This window comes from Heteronotia binoei, chromosome 7 (genome assembly GCF_032191835.1).
Source record: "Heteronotia binoei isolate CCM8104 ecotype False Entrance Well chromosome 7, APGP_CSIRO_Hbin_v1, whole genome shotgun sequence".
NCBI lineage: Eukaryota > Metazoa > Chordata > Lepidosauria > Squamata > Gekkonidae > Heteronotia > Heteronotia binoei.
Genome location: NC_083229.1, coordinates 113,485,064 through 113,508,011, shown reverse-complemented (window position 1 = coordinate 113,508,011; position 22,948 = coordinate 113,485,064). Strand labels below are relative to the sequence as shown.

At 43.3% G+C, this 22,948-nt stretch overlaps 1 protein-coding gene across 1 annotated transcript in view; it reads left to right on the top strand.

Annotated features, from left to right (window-relative positions):
- The window catches only part of GFOD1 (Gfo/Idh/MocA-like oxidoreductase domain containing 1), a 70,017-nt gene extending 48,169 nt beyond the window's left edge, over positions 1-21,848 (top strand). Inside the window, exon 2 of the mRNA XM_060244228.1 lies at positions 20,725-21,848. Within this exon, the coding sequence (XP_060100211.1) occupies positions 20,725-21,644 (920 nt within the window). The 3' untranslated portion in view covers positions 21,645-21,848. The remainder of the gene's footprint in view (positions 1-20,724) is intronic.
- The last annotated feature ends 1,100 nt before the right edge of the window (positions 21,849-22,948 follow it).

The window sequence follows — 22,948 nt, the reverse complement described above, 5'->3', positions numbered from 1 at the left end:
TTTGACAAACTTTCTAATATATTCACAAAAAATGGGGAAATAACCCAAACATATAAAGCAGACATGTCACTGTGACCACATAGGAGAAAGTAATTTTAAAAGTATGATGGGAGTAAGGTTTGATGATGACAGTTATAATTCAAGAAGCATTTTAAGGTAGATGCTGAGCTGATATAATTTAGTTTACCTTTGGGTGATGTTAGGGGTCTGTGGCATATGCAAATGAGTTGTGCTACTGAGCTCCGGCATATCTTTTTCTACAAAATGACCCCTGATAATAAATATACATAAATGTTGTTGGTTCTGGCATTTTGTTTTGGACAGGGCTTTTTTGCAGCAGGAAATCCTTTGCATATTAGGCCACACACCCCTGATCTTGCCAATCCTCCAAGAGCTTACAGGGCTCTTCTTACAGGGCCTACTGTAAGCTCCAGGAGGATTGGCTACATCAGGGTTGTGTGGCCTAATATGCAGAGGAGTTCCTGCTACAAAAAAAAGCCCTGGTTTTGGAGTGTAGAATTTATGATTTCTGGGTACAGAACTAGGTTTACCGTAACATCGGTGTGTTTTTTGAATGATTCCCCCCCCCCTCTCTCCTGGCTTTCCTTAGTTGCTCTTGCTCTTTCTGGCTTTGCTCAGCGTTGTGTGGCACCTCATCTGGCTGAAACTTCCAACTGACATTGGTGGAGTTCAAGCAATAGTACGGAATGTTCACAACCATTGTGGGGTGAAGCTGTCAGAATGTTCGCAGACAACTACTGACCTGTGAGAGCAGAGAAACTAATTAATTTGATTAGGCTTGCAATTTCAGATTAGCCCTAGGAAGAGGAGTAACTCTGTGGAGAGCAGATAGAGGACAAAAAGGAGATCCTGAGGAAGCTAATGGGGAGGGGAGTCTAGAAATAAAAATGCTGAGAAACAGGAACATGATGAGAAAGTAATTGGAGAAGACAGCCTGAGGAAAAGGTTAGAGGAGACAACAAATTAAGGCAAGGGGATTAATTAAAGAGGGGTCTCTGAAGATGATGGGTCTCACAGTGCTTGTTCTCAGGAGGTTCTGAACAGGGCTTTTTTGATAGCAGGGACTCCTTTGCATATTAGGCCACACCCCTTGATGTAGCCAATCCTCCTGGAGCTTACAGTAGCCCTGCACTAAGAGCCCTGTAAGCTCCAGAAGGATTGGATACATCGGGGTGTGTGGCCTAATACGCAAAGGAGTTCCTGCTACAAAAAAAAGCCCTTGGTCCGAACGATACGGGGATGTAAATGGTGAGACAGCTGTGCTAGAAAATCTGACTGGAGAGACAGAATGTCTAAGAGAAGTGAGACAAGGTAGGTAGTAGATTAAAACAATGGAGATCTCAGGAAAGAATAACTGGTGCAGACATGGGGGTGAAAAACATAAGTGAAAATGGATGGGGATCTAAGTACTGGACGTGCTAATGGAAGCTGCTGTCAGGAAGGCAAGGAAGCGTTGAGGACAGGGGACAGCCAACTAGGGAACCAAAGGGGAGATATGGTTGCTAGGTAAGGGTCCAGGCCAGTGTTCCCTCTAAGCTGAGTTAGTGTGAGCTAGCCCACAATTTTTAGACTCCAGCTCACACATTTTTGTCTCAACTCAGGAAAAATGGCCCTAGAGCAAACTAATCTATGCAGTCGCTCATAACTTTAATGCCAGTAGCTCACAAAGTAAAATTTTTGCTCACAAGACTCCACAGCTTAGAAGGAACATTGGGAGGCCCTGAAAAGGTTGCTCTACTTTTTAAGGGTTATACAGAACAGGGGTTTGCCATTTGTGGGCTTCTGCTGTCACCGCTGTATATAGGGAAGTGGCAACCCCAAGGCAGTAATGAATGCTGGAAAAGTGTATGTGTGTTGAGCAATGCTCCCTCTAAGCTGTGGAGTCTTGTGAGCAATAATTCTACTTCATGAGGTACTGACATTAAAGTTGTGAGCGAGTGATATGGCTACTGCATAGATTAGTGTGCTCTGGGGCCACCCTCCGAGAGCTAAGACAAAAATGTGTGAACCGGAGGCTAAAAAACTGAGCTAGCTCACACTAACTCAGCTTAGAGAGAACACTGGTGTCGAGTGAGAATAATTTGAACCTAGAGTACAAGCTTCTAGTTAGGATAAATGTGTGTAACTTTTTAATGCTCTTGCTTTAACTTTGTATGATTCCTCTGTGAGTTTCAAAGGAATTCTTTGCTATAATTGGGTGGGAGGGAGTGCTGCTCTGAAAAGATGGTTCTAGTCTGCGGTTAGTGGGAATTCCTGCTGTCTCATGCTGTCACAGATATACTTTTAAAATTTCAATTTCATTTTGTTTGACGCAGCATCAAGACCCAAATAACACTGTAAATGATGGGCAAAAAGTAGAAATATGAGGCTTTATTATTGGTGAAATTTCAGCTCTGATCCAAGCCAAAGACATTTCCTACCTCTTGAATAGTGAAATTGTCACTATATGCACATTTTAGTGCATCCTGTGAATGCAGAGTATTAATCTTTGGTTTGTAGCTTCTCTATTTCCAGAGACAGTATAATTTTTTGTAAATTCCCACTTCATTTAATAAAATTTCCATCTCATACATATGTATTCCTATTATGTATGTGGGTGTCTCGTCTGATATATTTATTTATTAAAATATTTATATGCCATATTTCCTTTGTGATTCAAGATGACTTATGTGAGGAGCAGGAGGCTGTTCTGCCCCCTCCCTGCCCCATGGGAAAAAGAGCCACTCAGCTGAGCCAATGAGAGAGCTGCCCCAGCATCCAATCACCCCATTGGTGGAATTCTAGCAGGAGCTCATTGGCTTATTAGGCCACACACCCCTGATGTAGCCAATCCTCCAAGAGTTTACAAGACTCTTTTTCGTAAGCTCCTGGAGGATTGGCTACATCAGGGGTGTGTGGCCTAATATGCAAAGGAGCTCCTGCTAGAATTCCACCCCTGAATCACCCTTCAGAAGAGAGGTGGAATGTAGGAGGGAAACAGAGCAGGAGAGAGAGGGGAGTTCAAATGTGCCTCAGGGAGAGAGCAGGGAGCCCTCCAGTCTTACTCAGGAAAAGAGCAGGCAGAGAGAAGGGCAGCTCTACCAGGTAGGGTGGAAGACTGGCTGCCATGTGTCAAATGCATTGGATCTCTGTAGACGGGCAGAGAAGATGGCAGGGCAACACTGCCATGCCCACTGACATCATCAGTGGATGTGACTTTGGCTGCTGAGTCTGAACAATCAGGCCTGGTGCTGGCAGGCAGGAGAAAGTGAAGAAACAGAGGGTTTTATATCCTCTTTTTCCCTACCTTAGGGAGTGTCAAAGCAGCTTACAATTGCCTTCCCTTCCCCACAACGAGCACTGTGTGAGGCAGGTGGATCTGAGGGAGTTCTGAGAGAATTGTGACTGGTCCCAAGGTCACACAGCAGGCTTCACAGGGAGGATGAGAGGGGAATCAAACTCAGTTCTCCAAGTTAAAATTCAGTACTCTTAACCACTTTACCCAGCCCAAATACGTGCCATTATGCCATAGCGGTGCATACTGACACAAAAAAGCTCTGGTTATAACAAGGTGACAAAAGTTTGGGATTGTGTTAAAGAAAAGTCTTCAGATGCTGTTATAGGACTAATCGTACTCAGTTTTTTTCAAATGGGAAAGCAATAGATAAGAAATTGAACTGAAGAATCCGTGTTTTCATGTTAAGTAGGTCACATTGTACTTCAGCATGACCAAATTGGCTCCAAACCGTATTCATATGAATGAAATTAGATGTAGAACAGGGACAGTAAATTCACAATTCCACTAATTTCCTAAGGGCTGGGATAGCCTCCCAGCAGGCGTTTCTACATTCTTTCCTATACACAGGGCTTGAATTCAGCAGGAGCTCACAGGAGCACAGCTCCTGAACCTCCAGCCAGGGTCTGCATGCAGTGGGGAGTTCTCTCCCCACTACACACAGATCCCAGGGATAAGATATGCTACTGAGCTCCTGCACCTTTTTTCCTACAAAATGACCCTTGCCTGTACAGTCTACAGATACAGAAAGTGTATCTTTCAGTGGGAATGGAGGTGACCTCTTATTTCTTATTTCACACAGTCTCAGTGCCTTGTATAGTAAAAAGGTAAAGGTAGTCCCCTGTTCAAACACCAGTCGTTTCCAACTCTGGGGTGACGTTGCTTTCACGTTCTCACGGCACACTTTTTATGGGGTGGTTTGCCATTGCCTTCCCCAGTCATCTATACTTCACCCCCCCCCCCCTCCGCAGCAAGCTGGCTACTCATTTTACCGACCTTGTAAGGATGGAAGTCTATGTGAACCTCGAGCTGGCTACCCAGCTTCCGCCGGGATCAAACTCAGGTTGTGAGCAGAACTTAGGACTGCAGTACTGCAGCTTTACCACTTTGCGCCACAGGGCCTTGTATAGTACCGTTGACCTAATTGGAGTGGTTTTCTACCTTATTTTGCTTGGGATGTGGTAATGACCAGACCTTAAGTACCGCAGGAGGATCATGCTTTTCTTATGCTGTTGGCAGGATGCTCCTCCCCAGGACTTTTTTTTTGTAGTCAGAACTCCTTTGCATATTAGGCCACACACCCTTGATGTAGCCAATCATCCTGGAGCTTACAGTAGGCCCTGTACTAAGAGCCTTGTAAGCACCAGGGGGATTGGCTACAACAGGGGTGTGTGACCTAATATGCAAAGGAGTTCCTGCTACAAAAAGATGCCCAGCACCTCCCATTGGTTGTCCGTAGGGATGTGGACCATGGGGGAAAGATTGATATTTTCCAGCTCTGAATATCAAGGAGCCAAAAATTAATAATCGTATACTTGGTTTCAGGCCCCAAATGCTGGTTTGACAATCAGATCCAGTTTTCTTTGGGGGTATGGGTTCTTGAATTATTCAGCTCTATTATTCATTATGGGGAATCTTTCCAGAGGAATGGAGAGGATTTTTTTTTAAAACTAATGTCACTAAAATTGCAGTGGAGCTGCTGGTGCCTGTGTGCTACATAACCACCACATGAATTGGATCTCTATGGACCACTGAACAAAGTGCCCCTGGCCATCCTCTGCTGTTTCCTATGGGAGGGGAATTCTAAGCTTTTCCCATGGCAAACAGTCATTGAACACTCAGCAGTAATCAAATGCTAAGCAACCACTGGTCAGAAGCCTCCCAAAGCAAACAGAACCAACAAGCCCAAAAAACCAATGCTCAAGCAGGAAGTCCCAGCAGAATCACAGGACAAAGGGGCAAGCTTAATAAATATCAAATCAAAGAGCCCAAATCAATGTCAAACCAAAGAATCCTCTAAACAAAACCAGATTTGAAAAAAAAATTCAAGGAATGCTGTTGTGAGCCCAACAAATGCCAAATTAGAGACTTCAGTTCAATTGTGAACCAGAAAATCCTTGTCAATGGCAAACCTGAGCCTCTAGTGCACACATGTGGCTCTTTCACACACATCGTGTGGCTCTTGACTTGCTCTAATCCCCCCCCCCAATTGGGTGGCTTGGAGAAGACATTTGTCTCCTTAAATCACTTCTCCAAGCCAAACCAGTCAGTAGCTTGGAGAATGCATTTAAAGTTGCTTTCTTTCTACATCTCCTTCCTTCCTTCCTTCCTTCCTTCCTTCCTTCCTTCCTTCCTTCCTTCCTTCCTTCCTTCCTTCCTTCCTTCCTTCCTTCCTTCCTTCCTTCCTTCCTCCCTCCCTCCCTCCCTCCCTCCCTCCCTCCGAAATCTGATCTTCATGTCTTGCAGCTCTCAAACATCTGACATTTATTCTATGTGGCTCTTATGTTAAGCAAGTTTGGCCACCCCTGCTTGAGTGCGAATGAGTTTGCGTAAAGAACACAATGGCACAACATGCAAGACCTACAGAACTAATTTAAAAACATAGAATCTTAGCCAAATCAACCTGGCAAGCCGATACCAAGCCCTGCCAAGAAGGCACAGAGAGAGACACAGAAGAATATTCAAGAAAAAAGTCTTGGGAGCTTTAAAATTTTGGCTCCTGTTATTCCCAGTTACTCGGACTCCCGAATATTTCTGGGATTTCTGTTGGTCAGTATCCCAGAAGATCCTAGATACCATTCAGAGACCAAATATATCCAGATAATACTGATAAAAGTATTTTTGGATATATTTTTGGACTGGCCATATTTGAACACAAAAGCCTAATTGTCCATCTATCATTAAACATCGCTTAGAGATATGCCAGGACCATTTGCAAAGCAGCGATATGTTGCATGGGCAAAAGCCCTCTCAGTGGGGCTGTCGTACTACATCTGCCCAAAGTCATGTGACTGTCTTTTGTCCTTCAGAAAAGTGTCGAATCTTTTTTTATTCAAGATGGCTTCCCCTGTTCAGTTTGAATGGTTTTGTTGACAGTGACTTTAATTTGTGTTGGGAGGATGCTTAGTTTTTAATCTCTTGCTGTTTTGAAACATGGAAAGCCTTTTAGACTCTAAGAATCTGGTGTCATCTCATCACATTGGCCCCTTTGCTGCTTTAATCGTACTCTTTCTTTCCACCCTGGATCTCAGGTTCAAGGACAGCGGGTATGCCCAGCTGCCGTTAGATGATCCTCCCAGAGGATTCAAGGGAGCTGCAAATATGGTCTTGCAACAGTAGCTTTTTTTCCTGTTTTCTTAAAATAAAAGTCAGATGTTGGAAGGATTTCTACAATAAAATATTGTGCATCTGGAGAGGAGTTATCTACGTGCATTTCAGGGCAGCAATGTTTATTTCACCAGCTGGCTTGGCATAAGAAAAAAAAGGCTTTGTAGTTCAACATGTTACACAGGATTGGCTTATAATATTTGTTCCGAAGCTCTTCAGAATGCCTTAGTTCTTTTCCATTTTTGACTGTGGTCAAAAAGAAGAGCACTTGGTTAATCTGATGATTTACCTGCAGGGCTTTTTTGTAGCAGGAACTCCTTTGCATATTAGGCCACACCCCTCTTATGTAGCCAATCCTCCAAGAGCTTACAGGGCCTACTGTAAGCTCTTGGAGGATTGGCTGCATCAATGAGATCTTGTTGGGCTGGCCTACGAGTGTCATGAAATGTAATGCCAGGTAGCGGAGATATAAACTTTATAAAGGACATAGACAAACACAATTAAATGTTTTTTAAAGTAAAATAAATAATACTTAAAAGGTTAGCACTCTTGCAATATCTTATTTATTTAACAGTCTCTGATGACTGACACTTCTTGCTCTGAATTATAGCATCAAAATCTGAAGACAATATCTGTGCTGTAGCAATCTTGAGTAGGCTATCCCGGTGTTGTTCAGTTGTGTGCGCATTAAGTTGCAAAACTACTTTTGATGTATTGACATTCATTACAGAAATCTCATGGTCAACATTTTGAGCCTAAGGCCCAAGGGAAAACATGAAATGGCTGGGCATTGAGAGCTTTTGTACACAAGTTGCTTCATGTGCTGGTCAGCCAATGGAGAAAATAGAGGCTTTGCTCTGTAGCTCCTGTGCGATTGAGCAAGCCTGGCAAAGCAAGCTGTGATGCAGAAAGAAGCAAGAGAGAGAGAAGGAAGCAGATGACAGTGAGTCGCTCATGGGCCTGATAGGAGCCCTCTGGGAGCCTGATCTGGCCCTTGGGCCACATGTTTGACACCCCTGCCTCAGGGTCACCATAAATCAGCAGTGACTTGGTGGAACTTTCTGCTGCCACTACTATAATGCAGTGAATACCACAGGAGCGATGGCCAAATTCTTGTGCTACCACCGCTATGTGATAGCTCCTGAGAAACTGGGTGTGTCACCTGGTGTAGCTGGGGGAGAACCTGATGATCTGAGGGTCCAACATGATTGTCACATTTATATATTTCAAATGTGATTTACATATGTTCCCAAGCCAGTTTTTAGCAGCAATTGTGGTATTACATGAATTTGGGCCTATTATGGATATGCAGTTGGAGAAGCAGAAGAGGAGGAGAAAAATAGTATGTTTTTATATCCTGCTTTTCTCTACGCTAAGGAGTCTCAAGGCAGATAGATCCAAGTGGGCGGCCGTGTTAGTCTGAAGCACTAGACAAAGTAGGAGTCAAATGGCACCTTTAGGACCAACAAGTTTTATTCACACGAAAGCTTACATTCTGAATAAAACTTCGTTGGTCTTAGAGGCGTAACTTGAGTCTCAAAGCAGTTTACAATCACCTTCCCTTCCACTCCAAAGAGCCAGTCTGGTGTAGTGGTTAAGCGTGTGGACTCTTATATGGGAGAACCGGTTTTGATTCCCCGCTTCTCCACTTGCAGCTGCTGGAATGGCCTTGGGTCAGCCATAGCTTTCACAGAGGTTGTCCTTGAAAGGGCAGCTGTTGTGAGAGCTCTCTCATCCCCACCCACCTCACAGGGTGTCTGTTGTGGGTGGAGAAGATATAGGAGATTGTAAGCCGCTCTGAGTCTCTGATTCAGAGAGAAGGGTGGGGTATAAATTTGCAGTCTTTTTCTTCTTCCCCACAACAGGTTTCTGGGTTGGGGGATAAAATGTAGAATGGAAAACCACGTACGTTGCACTGAGCTTCTGGATAGAAGGGCAGAATCAAAATGTACTAAACAGATAGATTGTTTTGGGCTAATTACAGCATATAACCAGAATTATGCTTTGATACTAGTTTGAATGCGTGGAGTGTGCGAGAGCTACAAACTCGCATAATTAACAGAGACTGTGAGGCTTAATCTACATGCAGATGTGAGTCAGAGATGACGCTTGATAATATCCCCACATTAATGATTTATTTGTACCTGGATAATCTAAGCTGACCTCAACATGAGCTGGTTTTAAACAAGCCAAAAGCCAAGTGTCCATACTGTGGTTTGATCCACTCAGCCTTTCTGCTGGTGAAAAAGGGAAGGGGTGTGTGTCTATTTTTAATCACCGTAAGAACTTGCACGGGTAAAATATAATTAGTTCAGTTTTTAGAAGAACTGGAAACTCTATAGAGAGGGAAACTAGACTGATAGGAACTCTCCTTTTTCCTGGCACATTGTCAGTATAACTCCCCTCTGTATAGAGTTTCCAGGCCTTGCAAAAATTTAACTAACGGTACTGAGGTATGTCTTGAACGAATATCATTTCCCATTTCTGATGCCTCCACTGTTTTAGTTTTCTGTCACTCCCCATTTCGTTATGATAGAATCCGACCAAAGTGACGTGAAGGTATTTGATGCGGCAGTGACTTATAAGATCTAATCTTTATTTATCGGCCATCTTGAACAGACAGTTCTACAGACGTAGGGACTGAGTGTTCTAACATTATTGACAAACCTATATGTCAACAAGGTCGCTTAACCTCCAGTACAATTACATGAGATTTTTGCAACAACTATTGGTGATTCATTTATCTGCACCCCCACATAAGCGGTCCTGGTTTATTCTGTTACTCGTTTTGTAATTTCAAGACCACCTATCCAGCTAAAGCTTTTTGGATGAATACTTAACACAGCATTGCATCCTTCCACTTCTTGTGCTGGTGGAAGAGAGGAGGCCCCCATTTGTAGTGTTGCCAACCTCCAGGCAGTGGCTGAAGATACCTGTGCTAGGTCGGTCTCTCTTTCTCTCTCTCTCTCATCCTATCTTGTCCTATCAAGTCACTGCTAATTTATGGCAATCTGGAGTTTTCAAGGCAAGAGACATTCAGAGGTGGTTTGCAATTGCCTGCCTCTGGTTCGGCAGTTTACAGCTTTCTCCTTCCAGTACTGAATACAATTGCAATTTTCATTGTTAAAAAAAAAAAGGCAATTCTACTTTTATGTTTTCTAATGTAATATGCCCAATAATGCAGTTGTATATGCTAGCTATAAAGTAAACATTCTAAGTTAAAACAGTAAAAGAAATTTAGGTTCAATGTGTGTGAAGTGATGGCAAGGCACAGCTGACTTGTGGAGACCCCTCCAAGGGACTTTCAAGGCAAATGAGAAGCAGAGGGGGTCGGCCATGGCCTTCCTCTGCAGAGTCTTCATTGTATTTATTTATTTAGTAGATTTATAGTCCGCCCTTCCCCATAATGGGCTCAGGGCCTCCCTTCCAAGTACTGACCCTGCTTAGCTTCCAAGATCTGATGAGATCGAGCTATACCACACTGCCTCACTCCCTTTAGGTTTCATAGTAAAATGTGTGTATTTCTTCAGTTTCCCTCAAATACCGCCCTCCCCCAAAAACCACCCTGGTTACTTATGTATGTTAAACATGTATGAAGGTGTTACCTCTCTAATGAAGGTTAAGTGTGTTTTATGATGAAGATCAAATGCATACAACTGGAAAACAACCAAATTTAATTTTCATTTTATAAACCTTTGGACTTCTTTGGTGTGAACCAGAAGCCTATCTTTCTGCCTTTCTGCGAAGTATAACAAGACAGGCTGAGGGTAATCAATGCTGGGTGGAAAAATCATTTGATGCTCCTGGAACAGGCAAATGCCGTGAAAGAATTAATACCTGGGAGGCTTCTAGTGCAATTTTAAGAACAGCAACTCCTTTCTCAGCCCATTGAAATCAATGGGTTTTAAAAAGTCGAACTCTTCCTAGGATTGCACTGTCAGACTACAGTCCTGAGCAGACTTTCTTTGGACGTAAATCCCACTGAAATTAATTAGGTTTCTATCCAATTAAATGTTGGTTTGGGCTGGGCTGTAAGGCTTTTCTTTTAATGAGCCATGAACTCTCTTGACTCGCTTTAGGCAAACCTTTGTTTGTCTCTCAATAGTTGGCTGTTTTTAAAAGGGGAGCAAGAAGGAGCCCCGTGGCGCAGAGTAGCGCAGTACTGCAGTCCGAACTCTCTGCTCACTACCTGAGTTCGATCCCTGCTGAAGCTGGGTTCAGGTAGCCGGTTTTTGACTCAGCCTTCCATCCTTCCGAGTTTGGTAAAATGAGTACCCACCTTGCTGGGGGGAAAGTGTAGATGACTGAGGAAGGCAATGGCAAACCACCCGGTAAAAAGTCCGCCGTGAAAACGTTGGGATGTGACGTCACCCCATGGGTTGGAAACAACTGGTGCTTGCACAGGGGACTACCTTTACCTTTTAAAGAAAGCATTTCTGCCTCATCATAATAAATATCCAAGTGGAGATGAATGAGGTGAAAGTGAGGTAAGCTGTTTGCATATGAATACTAAGATGAGTTTCCTTTAGGGTTGTCAGGTCTGTGTTGGAAAATACCTGGAGACAGGGCTTTCTTTATAGCAGGAACTCCTTTGCATATTAGGCCACACACCCTTGATGTAGCCAATCCTCCTGGAGCTTACAGTAGGCCCTGTAAGAAGATCCCTGTAAGCTCTTGAAGGGTTGGCTACCTAAGGGGTGTGTGGCCTAATATGCAAAGGAGTTCCTGCTAAAAAAAAAGTCCTGGTAGAGATAATATTGGGAGGCACTGTCTTGAGTATTTTGTTTCATGCACGTGGATATGCACACCATAGAACTACAGTTCACTCTGACCTTGCTTACTGAGATAATTGGACCATGAACAACCTCAATCGGAAAGATGGTTTTTGATGGTCCTAATTGATTCCAATAATGAAGTGGGACTTATCTGGTTATAAATTGGCCCTACTTCTTGTGAGTGTTTTTAAAGCTTAGGTCAGAAATGCTGCATTTTATATTGTGAATAATTTGACACTCTGGTGTGTGCATTTTAATAATTTGTACCACAGAGGAAGGCCTTGCGGCTGAAATACACTTTGGTTTTAATGGCATATTTTACCATTTATGTATTAAAGGTTCGTTAATTTAACATATGAAAATCCATTATTATTTATTTTGTTGTTAGGCCCGTTGTCTTCCTTCTCAATCACCTTGTTTTTCTGGGCTGAAGTTTTTTCTCCCCCATCTTGTTTTGGTTTTGCCATCTTGGATCATGCATACATTTTTGACTGGCACTTTGTTCCATATAATGTCCAAGGGCTTGCTGTGCTTTTAAGAACCGTTGGTATAAGAAGAAGACCAACTCCACCCCCCCTCCTCCTTTAATAATGTAGTGAGCACACACTGAGAATGTTTGCTTTCCATTAGAGAAGGGGAGGCATTTGATTCCTCTCTGAAATGGAGGCAGTGGAGAAAGCAATTAGTTGGAGCTGATGTCCCCAGAGTCAACAAAATATCACAACCAGATGTCCGTGTTTTGCTGGTTCCTGCACCACAGAGCATGTCTGTGGATAATCCAGAAAGGAAAAACAACAACTTTAAGCCCCAAGCAATTAGAGAATAAAGTAATATCGTGATACTTCACTTTGGAAAGCCTGGTCTTTGGGGAATAAACTTGTGGTTTATCCCTCGTGGCCGCTCTATTGGATTTCATTTTAAGTTATCTATTTTCCCCCTTTCAGTTTTTTCAGAGCCAGAGACCTTGCTACAAGCTTCAGCACAGTCTTTAGGCAAGTGTTTAGTTCCTGTCAGGGATTTGGACAGTGGCTTAGCTGCATCAGATATCTACAGGCCATCTTTCATAAAGGTGCATTGCATCTGAAGCTACACCTTATTGCGATATCTACACTAATGCTATTTGTTGTTGTTCAGTCGCACAGTCGAGTCCGACTCTTTGCGACCCCATGGACAAAGTCACGCCAGGCCCTCCTGTCTTCCACCATCCTCCGAAGGCTGCTCAAATTCGTGTTTGTTACATCAGTAACACTGTCCAGCCATCTCATCTTTTGCCGTCCCCTTCTTCTTTTGCCTTCTGTCTTTCCTAGCATCAGGATCTTCTCCAGTGAGTGCTCCCTTCTCATTTGGTGGCCAAAGTATTTGAGTTTCAGCTTCAGCATCTGACCTTCCAGGGAACAGTCTGGGTTGATTTTCTTTAGGACTGTCTGATTTGATCTTCTTGCAGTCCAAGGGTCTCTCAAGAGTCTTCTCCGGCACCACATCTCAAAAGCATCTATTCTTCTGTGCTCGGCCTTCCTTATGGTCCAGCTCTCACAGCCATACATTACTACTGGGTATATCATCGCTTTGACTATACGGACTTTTGTTGGCAGGGTGATGTCTCTACTTTTTATTATACTGCCCAGGTTCACCATAGCTGTCCCCCCAAGGAGCAAATGTGTTTTAATTTCAGGGCTACAGTCACCATCTGCAGTGATCTTGGATCCCAGAAATGTGAAGTCTGTCACTACTTCCATGTCTTCCCCTTTTATTTGCCAAGGTGTGATGGGGCCAGATGCCATGATCTTAGTTTTTTTGATGTTGAGTTTCAAGCCGACTTTTGTGCTCTCCTCTTTCACCTTCCACAAGAGGTTCTTTAGGTCCTCCTCACTTTCTGCCATTAGAGTAGTGTTATCTGCATATCTGAGGTTGTTGATGTTTTTCCCAGCAATCTTAATTCCGGTTTGTGCTTCATCCAGGCCAGCATTCCGCATGATATACTCTGCATGTAAATTAAATAAGCAGGGTGACGATATACATCCTTGTTGAACTCCTTTTCCTAGTCTAAACCAATCAGTTGTTCCATATCCCGTTCTGATAGTTGCTTCTTGACCCTTATATAGGTTTCTCAGGAGACACGTGAGGTGGTCTGGTACTCCCATCTCTTTAAGGACTTGCCACAGTTTGTTGTGATCCACACAATCAAAGGCTTTAGCATAGTCAATGAAGCAGAAATACGGTAGACATTTTTCTGATACTCCCGTGCTTTCTCCATAGTCCATCGAATGTTGGGAATTTGATCTCTAGTTCCTCTACCTCTCCGAAACCCAGCTTGAACTTCTGGTAGTTCCCGATCTACATACTGCTGAAGCCTAACTTGTAGGATCTTTAACATGACCTTGCTGGCATGTGAAATGAGTGCAATGGTCCGATAGTTTGAACATTCCTTGGCATTACCCTTCTTTGGGATTGGAATATAAACTGATCTTTTCCAATCCTGTGGCCACTGTTGTGTTTTCCAAATTTGTTGATATAATGTTTGCATCACTTTAACAGCATCATCTTTTAGGACTTTGAAAAGCTCAACTGGGATACCATCATCTCCGCTCGCTTTGTTGTCAGTAATGCTTTCTAAAGCCTATTTAACTTCACACTCCAGGATGTCTGGCTCAAGGTCATCGATTTCACTGTCATGGTTGTCTGGGACATTTGAGATCCTTCTTGTATAATTCTTCTGTGTATTCTTGCCACCGCTTCCTGATCTCTTCTGCTTCTGTTAGGTCCCTACCATTTTTGTCCTTTATCATGGCCATCTTTGCACGAAACGTTCCCTTGATTTCTCCAGTTCTCTTGAATAGATCTCTTGTCCTTCCCATTCTATTATTTTCCTCTATTGCTTTGCATTGTTCCTTCAGGAAGGCCTCCTTATCTCTCCTTGCTGTTCTCTGGAAATCTGCATTCAGTTGAGTGAATCTTTCCTTTTTACCTTTGCCTTTCGCTTTCCTTCTTTCCTCAGCTATTCCTCAGCTACACTAATTCTATAGCCACATGTAAACTGCATCCACATTACTGGGCTTCTGCTGTCGTTGTAAAATAGCAATAATTCACAACTGGATTTTCCAATGCAGACAAAACAATGCAGTTGTAAATGACTGCTGATGTGCAACGATAGTGCAATATCCAACCATGAGTAGAAGCATTCATAATTGGATGTGGTGTTATAGTCATACAATACCAATAGTACAGTGGATAGAATTTTTTCTCCTCCCTCTCCCAGAATGCTAGAACTCAGGAATACTCAATGAAGATGATGGGCAATAGATTCAGGACAGACCAAACGAAATACTTCTTTACTCAATGAATGATCATCTGTGTAACGCTTTCCTAGGCATAAGCCCTATTCAGTACACCTGAGTGAGACTCTGAGCAAATTTGCTTAGGATGGTACTGCAAATTGTGGAATTCACTTGGAGTGGAGGTAGTGATGGCCACGGTGCAGATAGCTTTAGAAGAGGATTAGACATTCATTGTGGTGAGTTCTGTGACTCTGGCTAATGCCTATCTCTAATTGGCTGGTAACAGCTAATAGTTATCTCTTTGTGGAAACACACCTCCGTTCTTGTTGACACTTTTGTGCATTTTATGGCTCTTTTCCTTGGGAAACTGAGCTGTTTCCCAGAGCCCCAGGAACCTCCTGGTGACCTTCAAAGCATCTTACATCTCTGGGTCCATGACAAGTCTCTCTTTTTTAGTCCTTTCCAGCTGTTGATGGATGGATGTGCCAGGTCAAAAATAAAGACACTCGCACAGCTATTCTTACATAACAAAATAATGTATCTCCATACCCATATAACTAGAGAAGCATGCTTTTGGGCTAGATCATTTGTATAGCAACTGCAACTGCTATCTTTGCGTTTTATTTTGTTTCTTACTGTGTAAAATATAATAGGAGAGAGAACCAAAGTTTTCCGAACTCTTACAATTAAAAAATGAAAGCTTGAAGTCACCGTGTCCCTTTTTTTTTGTTGCTACCCTGACTTTTATCCTTCTTCCCATGGGGATTTAAACCAGGTAATAGGATGCTACAGGGTACCAGTCTTGGTTCTCATGTATTTTTAGTCCAAAATCCCCCAGGGATTATTCTGTCTTCTTTTTCATATGTCAGGTATCTCCAGAGCAGAGACCATGCATGTTGCCAGTGGGCATAATGCATTATTCATAAACCCATCTTATACAAGACTCATGCAGTCATATTTGTCCACATTGCTTCTGTGGAATCTTTTTGTGACCTGTGAAGCTTTATATTAAGGTGTTTTGATTTTTGTTGGTCTTTGACGGTAATAAACACTGACTTACTCATAATCCAAGGTATGAATGAGATTCAAATGCAATGTCATGTGACAGGGCTGGCCCAAGAGATTTTGACAAGTGGCCGTACCATGAGATTCAAGACATAGGATCCAAACACCCCTGATGTATCATGGAGAACACAGGGGTGTCAGGTCAAAAATTTTAGTGCCTCCTGTGACCAATCAGGTGACTTGTGTTGCTAGACAGCCCAGTGTGGGTATTTTATACTCAGGCCCTTCTTCAACCATTGTCTTGTTCAGTTGGGTGAAAAGAGAAGGTCGCAACCATTTCATCCCATAAAGATAAAGCAATCATTATTCCAAAATTACGTAATGCCAAATGTTTGTAAAACCAGAATGACTCAACTGTAGTATTGCTGCCACTTGGCAGATTATCATATAACTGAGTTATGGCAATGCCACAGTTTTTATTTTACTTTGTCTAACCATATAATTACATTTTAATATTTTTTTAAATCAGAGAGATGTCTAAAGGATCATCTGTTCCTATGTGTCCCCAAGATAGATAGATAGATAGATAAAAAACAATGCCACAGTTTGATCAGATGGCAGAGAGTGGCTTAATAAATAATCAAAATCAGGGCTTTTTTTGAGCAGGAACGCAGTTCTGGCTGGCTTGGTGTCAGGAGGTGTGACCGAACGTGCAAATGAGTTCCTGCTGGGCTTTCTCTACACAAAAGCCCTGTGTGAAACAATGGTGATGTCAGGGAGGGTGGCCTGATATGCAAATAAGTTCCTGCTGGGATTTTTCTACAAAAAAAGCCCTGATTAAAAGTACATAGGGGATGTAGAGTTTGTTTTATTATCAGTATATAATGATGGTAATGACCAAGCGATGGCTTTCTGAATACGCATTCTGACAATCTGTCAAGTTTGATGTTTCTAAGAATCATAGAAATGTACCAAGTGAATATGTTTATTGATTGCTTAGAACAGTGATCAAATGTTCCTTCCCTGTAAAGATCCGAGCCCTCATTTAGTACCAGACTGTTGTTTGTTTGTTTGGAGGAATGTAAAAGACCATAGGATTGCTGGGAGGCAGCAACATAGAATGTTTTTTCTAGATGAAATTTCTCATATGTTGTGTGCTTTGAGTCAGTTTGGCGGACAGCGACAGAGCAAGCAAAAAAACCAGCACTGATGGCCACTTGTCCTCCAGATCATGCTCAAAACAGCAATGGCTTACAAACTTCACCCCAACATATTTTCTCCATCCTGAAAAAAAACAACTGCACAGCTGCTGCGTTTTCCAGATTAAAGCATCCCTGTTGCAATCTTATACTTAGGAGGTGCCACCTCCCTTTTTGTCCATCCCAGGCTGACTTCTGCCTCATTGCTGCCTTCGCTGCCTGACTGTCTGACTGCGGCTGTGCGGGAAGAAGGCAGCACATGTGTGTATGACTGCCTTATGTGCCACGTTCGCCACAAAAGCAAACAAAACAAGAACTTCGTGCAGACGCTAATAGTGTTGTTAATAATTTTGTATGCGTTGTTGTGTTGTTTGAATTCTTTAAAGTAGAAAGGGCATTTGAAGTATCAGCCAAGGTCTTCAGAAGAGTTGAAGCAGAAATGTGAAATTTTGGTGACAGAAAAAAAATGTGTTTCATAACAAAGCAGAAGGACTGTGTCTTGCATCCCAGTCCCAATGAATTGAGGAAGTGTCTAATGGCACTGGGTCTCTTCTTCAAGTTCCTTTCAGCTGCTGTTCTGAGCACTGTCACTTATGGTTTTTTTTTTCATTGGTTCTGGCCCTGTACTGCTTGTTTATCCCATGATTTTCACATCCATTTCTGTACCTTTAGTTTTAAGTTTGTGTGCATGTTTGTTTTCCCCCTCCAAATTATTTCCAGGGTTTTTTTTTAGATAACTTTTATCCTGATATATTTTTAAACCAATTTTGAATTGCCATTTTTCTTGTGCATAATGTTCAGGGCCTTTTCTTTTGTTAAAAAAAAGCCCAGCTGGGACTCATTTGCATATTAGGCCACACCCCTTGATGTCACCATTGTTTCACACAGGGCTTTTTTGTAGAAAAAGCCCATCGGGAACTCATTTCCATATTAAGCCACACCCGCTGATGGCAAGCTAGCTGGAATAGTGTTCTTGTGCATTCCTGGTCAAAAAAATCCTTGATAATGTTCCTGTTGGTTTTCTTTGTCCTGGCCACTCACCACCCACCTCCAACCCCATTTTTTGATTATTGGACTGTCATCATTGTCGTATCACCCCCATCTCCTTCCCCCCACCCTAAAGACATGTAGTTTCATTTTTGTTTTTTTCAATGGCACTAAAATGAGGAGAGCCAGTTTGGTGTAGTGGTTAAGTGTGCGCACTCTTATCTGGGAGAACCAGGTTTGATTCCCCACTCCTCCACTTGCACCTGCTGGGATGGCCTTGGGTCAGCCATAGCTCTGGCAGAGGTTGTCCTTGAAAGGGCAGCTGCTGTGAGAGCCCTCTCAGCCCCACCCACCTCACAGAGTGTCTGTTGTGGGGGAGGAAGGTAAAGGAGATTGTGAGCCGCTCTGAGACTCTTCGGAGTGGAGGGCGGGATATAAATCCAATATCTTCTTCATCTTCTTCTTCTTCTAAAATGTTGATATATTGATGCCACATTTAGTGATAAGCTGAATGCATTCCCAGCACTCCATTTTTAAAAAGTGTGCCGAGCCCCATCTGCAGCGGAGGCTTAAGCCCCAGTTCTTCTAGTTTTAATTGATAGTTGTTTTAAGTGACAGCTGAACCTTACCTATTAAAAAAAAAAAAGTAGGTCACCCATGGAAATTCATGTGACTTTTTGCCAGCGTGGACTGAAAATACAGGTCTGACAGACTGATCAAATACTAGGCTGTTCAGCACCACCCTGCTGCAGCCATCTACTGAACTATCAGTCTCTGCTGGTGTGAGGACAGAATTCAGAGTTGCAGACTTCCTCTTCTTCCAGACTACACTTAAAAGGAGCTTCAGAAAAGCAGCCTCCATAGTTGCCGTGTGCACAGCGACCAGGACTTTTTTTGTAGCAGGAACTCCTTTGCATATTAGGCTACATCCCCCCTCCCGATGTAACCAATCCTCCAAGAGCTTACAGTAGGCCCTGCAAGAAGAGCCCTGTAAGCACTTGGAGGATTGGCTATATCAGGGAGGTGTAACCTAATATGCAAAGGAGTTCCTGCTACAAAAAAAAAAGCCCTGCATGACAATGCATATAGATTTTGCTATGTACCCTTTGGGGAGGCATAGAAAATCTTGTCACACATTACCTATCCATTTAAAAAGTCATCTGTCTGCATTTCTAGTTGTTTGTTCACCCTGCAGTTCCACAGAAGCGATGTTTTTTTTGTTGGAAAAGACTTGTTATATAGATCACTTGATTTTAAAGTAGTAGCTGTGCGACCAGAAGTACAGCTAGAGCTTAAGGTCAGCTGCCTAAATCCATTTACTGAAGTCAGACAAGCCTTATTCTATAGGGATCAAGCAGAAGCAGTGGAAGAGGAGTGGTTTTTCAAGACAAAAGGCTTAGAGGCATCACTTCTTCACGGGAAGAAATTAAACAGAAGATAAATAAGCTTAGGGCTTAAGAACGCAAGAACCTAAGAAAAGTCCTGATGGATCAGTCCAGTAGTCCATCTAGTCCAGCATCTTGTCTTGCACTGTGGCCATCCAGTTCCTCTGGATGGCCAGCAACAGGGCGTAGAGGTTGAGGCCTTCCCCTGATGTTACCCACCTGCCTCTTGGATTCAGAAGATTAGTGCCTCTGAATGTGGAGGTTCTCCTCAGCCATCATGATCAGTAGCCACTGATAGACTTATTCTCCATGAATCTATCCAATCCCCTTATTCCTGTGGTCATCCTCTGGCAGCGAATTTCAAATTTTAATCACTCTCTATGTAAAGCAGTATTTCCTTTTGTTCATCCAGAACCTACTGCCCATTAGCTTCACTGGTCACCCGCAAGTTCTAGTATTTTGGGGAAATTTCTCTTTGTGAACTCTACCCTATGTATAATTTTATTACCCTCTATCATGTCCCGTCCCCCCCTTTAGTCATCTGTTTTCTGAACTGAAAAGTTCCAGCCTCTTCAACCTTTCCTCATAGGGAAAGTGCTCTGAGTGACATATCAAGATATTTAAATTGTGGTAAGATAGATCCAGGTGGGTAGTTGGGCTGGTCTGAAGCAATAGAACAAAGTAGGAGTCCAGTAGCACCTTTAAGACCAACAAAGTTTTATTGAGAATGTAAGCTTCTGTGTGCTAGAAGCACACTTCATTTGACTATGAAATGGGGTACAGTTAGCAGTGCTACATATACCCTGCTTTGATCAGGGTATATACCCTACATATACCCTGCTTTGTATCACCTTATAAACAATACCGATAAATAAGTAGGAAATATGTTCACATCAGATTTGAAGGTGATACAAAATGAGGAAGCATGATAGAGGAATGGAACTTCCATGTTACGATGCACTCCACTGCAGTAGAAAATGTGCCTGGCAATACCAAGGAATGTATGTGTATGGTACCCTCTCTAAATTATCCCAGGACATGGCACAAGATACAAGAGTCTTGTTGCAGCTGTACTGATCTGGGTTTGTTCAGTGTCTGAGGGGGAGATGTTCTGGTAATCCCACTGGTAATCAAGACACTGCCATGAATTCCATGGGAAAAGGGCAGAATAAATAAATCTAATAAATTGGGTTTTTAAAAAAAAGATATGCAAGTTGTAGGCATCATGCTGGATTATTTGACTGGTATCCTGGAGAGCTAGTGTAATATAGTGGTTAAAAACAGCTAGCTCTAATCTTGAGAGCCAGGTTTGATTCCCCACCTACCTCACAAGGTGCCCATTGTGGGGAGGGGAAGTAAATGTCATTGTATGCCACTCTGAGACTGTAAAGTAGAGAAAAGTGGGATATAAACACTTCAGTCTTCTACTCTTCCTCTGTGAGATATCCTAATTTCTTTGTTTTTAATGTCTGGCAGGGATTGGGAAGAACGTCATCTGTGACCGAACAGCCACGCCTCTTGACGCCTTCAGGATGATGTCAGCTGCCCACTATTACCCCAAGCTCATGAGCATCATGGGGAACGTTCTCCGTTTCCTGCCTGCCTTTGTGAAGATGAAGCAGCTGATCCAAGAAGGCTATGTTGGAGAGCTGCTGGTGTGTGAGGTACAGGTTCACAGTGGCAGCCTGCTGGGGAAAAAGTACAACTGGAGCTGCGATGACTTGATGGGTGGCGGTGGGCTCCACTCTGTCGGTACTTACATCATCGACCTCCTCACCTTCCTCACCAGTCAGAAAGCCGTGAAGGTCCACGGGCTGCTCAAGACTTTTGTGAAACAGACGGATCACATCAAGGGAATCCGGCAAATCACAAGCGACGACTTCTGTACTTTCCAGATGGTCTTAGAAGGGGGAGTGTGTTGCACTGTGACACTCAACTTCAACATCCCTGGGGAATTCAAACAAGACATTATCGTGGTTGGTTCCAGCGGGCGGCTGATTGTAGTAGGAACTGACTTGTACGGGCAAAGCAATAGCGCGTCGCAGAAGGAGCTCCTTCTGAAGGATTCCACACCGGTCAGCAACTCCTTGTTGCCCGAAAAGGCCTTCAGTGACATCCCGTCCCCGTACCTCCGAGGAACAATAAAGATGGTGCAGGCCGTCCGGCAGGCGTTTGAGGACCAAGACGACAGGCGAACCTGGGACGGTCGGCCGCTCACGATGGCTGCCACTTTCGACGACTGCCTCTACGCTTTGTGCGTGGTGGACACCATTAAAAAATCAAACCAACTGGGTGAATGGCAGAATATTGTGATTATGACCGAGGAACCAGAGTTAAGCCCTGCGTACTTGATTAGTGAAGCTATGCGCAGGAGTAGAATGTCTCTGTACTGCTAGCTTCTAGTCACGTCTTGGAGCGCAGGTTGTGGGCGGAGGGAAGGAGGCGGATCCGTGCAGTTCTTTCCTAACAGGAGATACCTTGAACGTCATGCCTTGGGCAAGGGAGACAATCTGCAGAATCAGCCCTTGATATGTAAGCCACATTGCCTAGTTGGTGCTGAGATAGTTGCCCCTTGTACAGGGCATTCTGCCATCTTGGCACCAGACTCAATGAAGACTTGCTCAAGAGCCTGATAAAAAATGTTTACAAAGTACCATTATATAGGAGGGTAAAATAGGATCAGTGTCTTATCTGCAAGTGCGTAGCTGCTGAAATTGTGTTTACCGTAGGAGAAAAAAAGGTTCAGGAAGGTCCAGTTGCAGCTTTCCTTGCCAACTCACAGGCCGTGAAGATGGAGAAATGTCAGGTGGTCCCTTGCAACAGACAAAATGGCTGGCTTCTGATACAAATGCTTTCCTAGCAGCTCCACTGGTAAGAGCATGCTACTGTTACTATAAGAGATGTTACATTCAGTAACTCCATGCACCTGCAGTCAGCTCATAGGCCTAAGAGTACTCGGCATGAATGAGTCACCTACAAAAATTTGGCGGCTTGGTTTGTTGCGTATAGCTAACATGGAAGGTGGTTTGTTGTTCAGGATTCAGGAATATTTTCCCTTTTTACCCACCACCCCGCAACATGTGTCAAAAAGAAGCAGTGTGGTTTTAAAAATACAGGCTGCTCTAAAAGAGTGGCATGTTTCACAGGGGCCTCACTCAGAGGTCATGGCAAACTGTGGTTTGATCCAACCCAAGTTAGTTGATAATGTTTGAACACATTAAGCTGTTTTGTTAATTTGGCCCCCTTAAGTAAGAGGTCTCTGTTATAGATTAACAGTACTAATCCAGACAACTGGCCTGTCAAGGTCAGTAATGTCTTATTCTGATTGGTAGTTCAGGTAGAGGTCTTGCACGCCACCTAATACCTGATCCATTCGACTAGAGATGCCAGGGATTGAACCTGGGACCGTCTGCATGCAAAATAGGTGCTCTTCCCCTGAGCCAGGGGCCCATTTCAAGCAAGTAGTTCAAGAAACGGGGGTTTGTTGGCAGGGGTGGAATTCTAGCAGGATCTCCTTTGCATATTAAGCCACACCCCCGATGTAGTCAATTCTCCAAGAGCTTACAAGGCTCTTTTTTGTAAACTCTTGGAGGATTGGCTACATAAGGGAGGTGTGGCCTAATATGCAAAGGAGCTCCTGCTAGAATTCCACCCCTGTTTGTTGGTAAGAACAAAAGAATCATGTGCTTGTAGCTGGTTT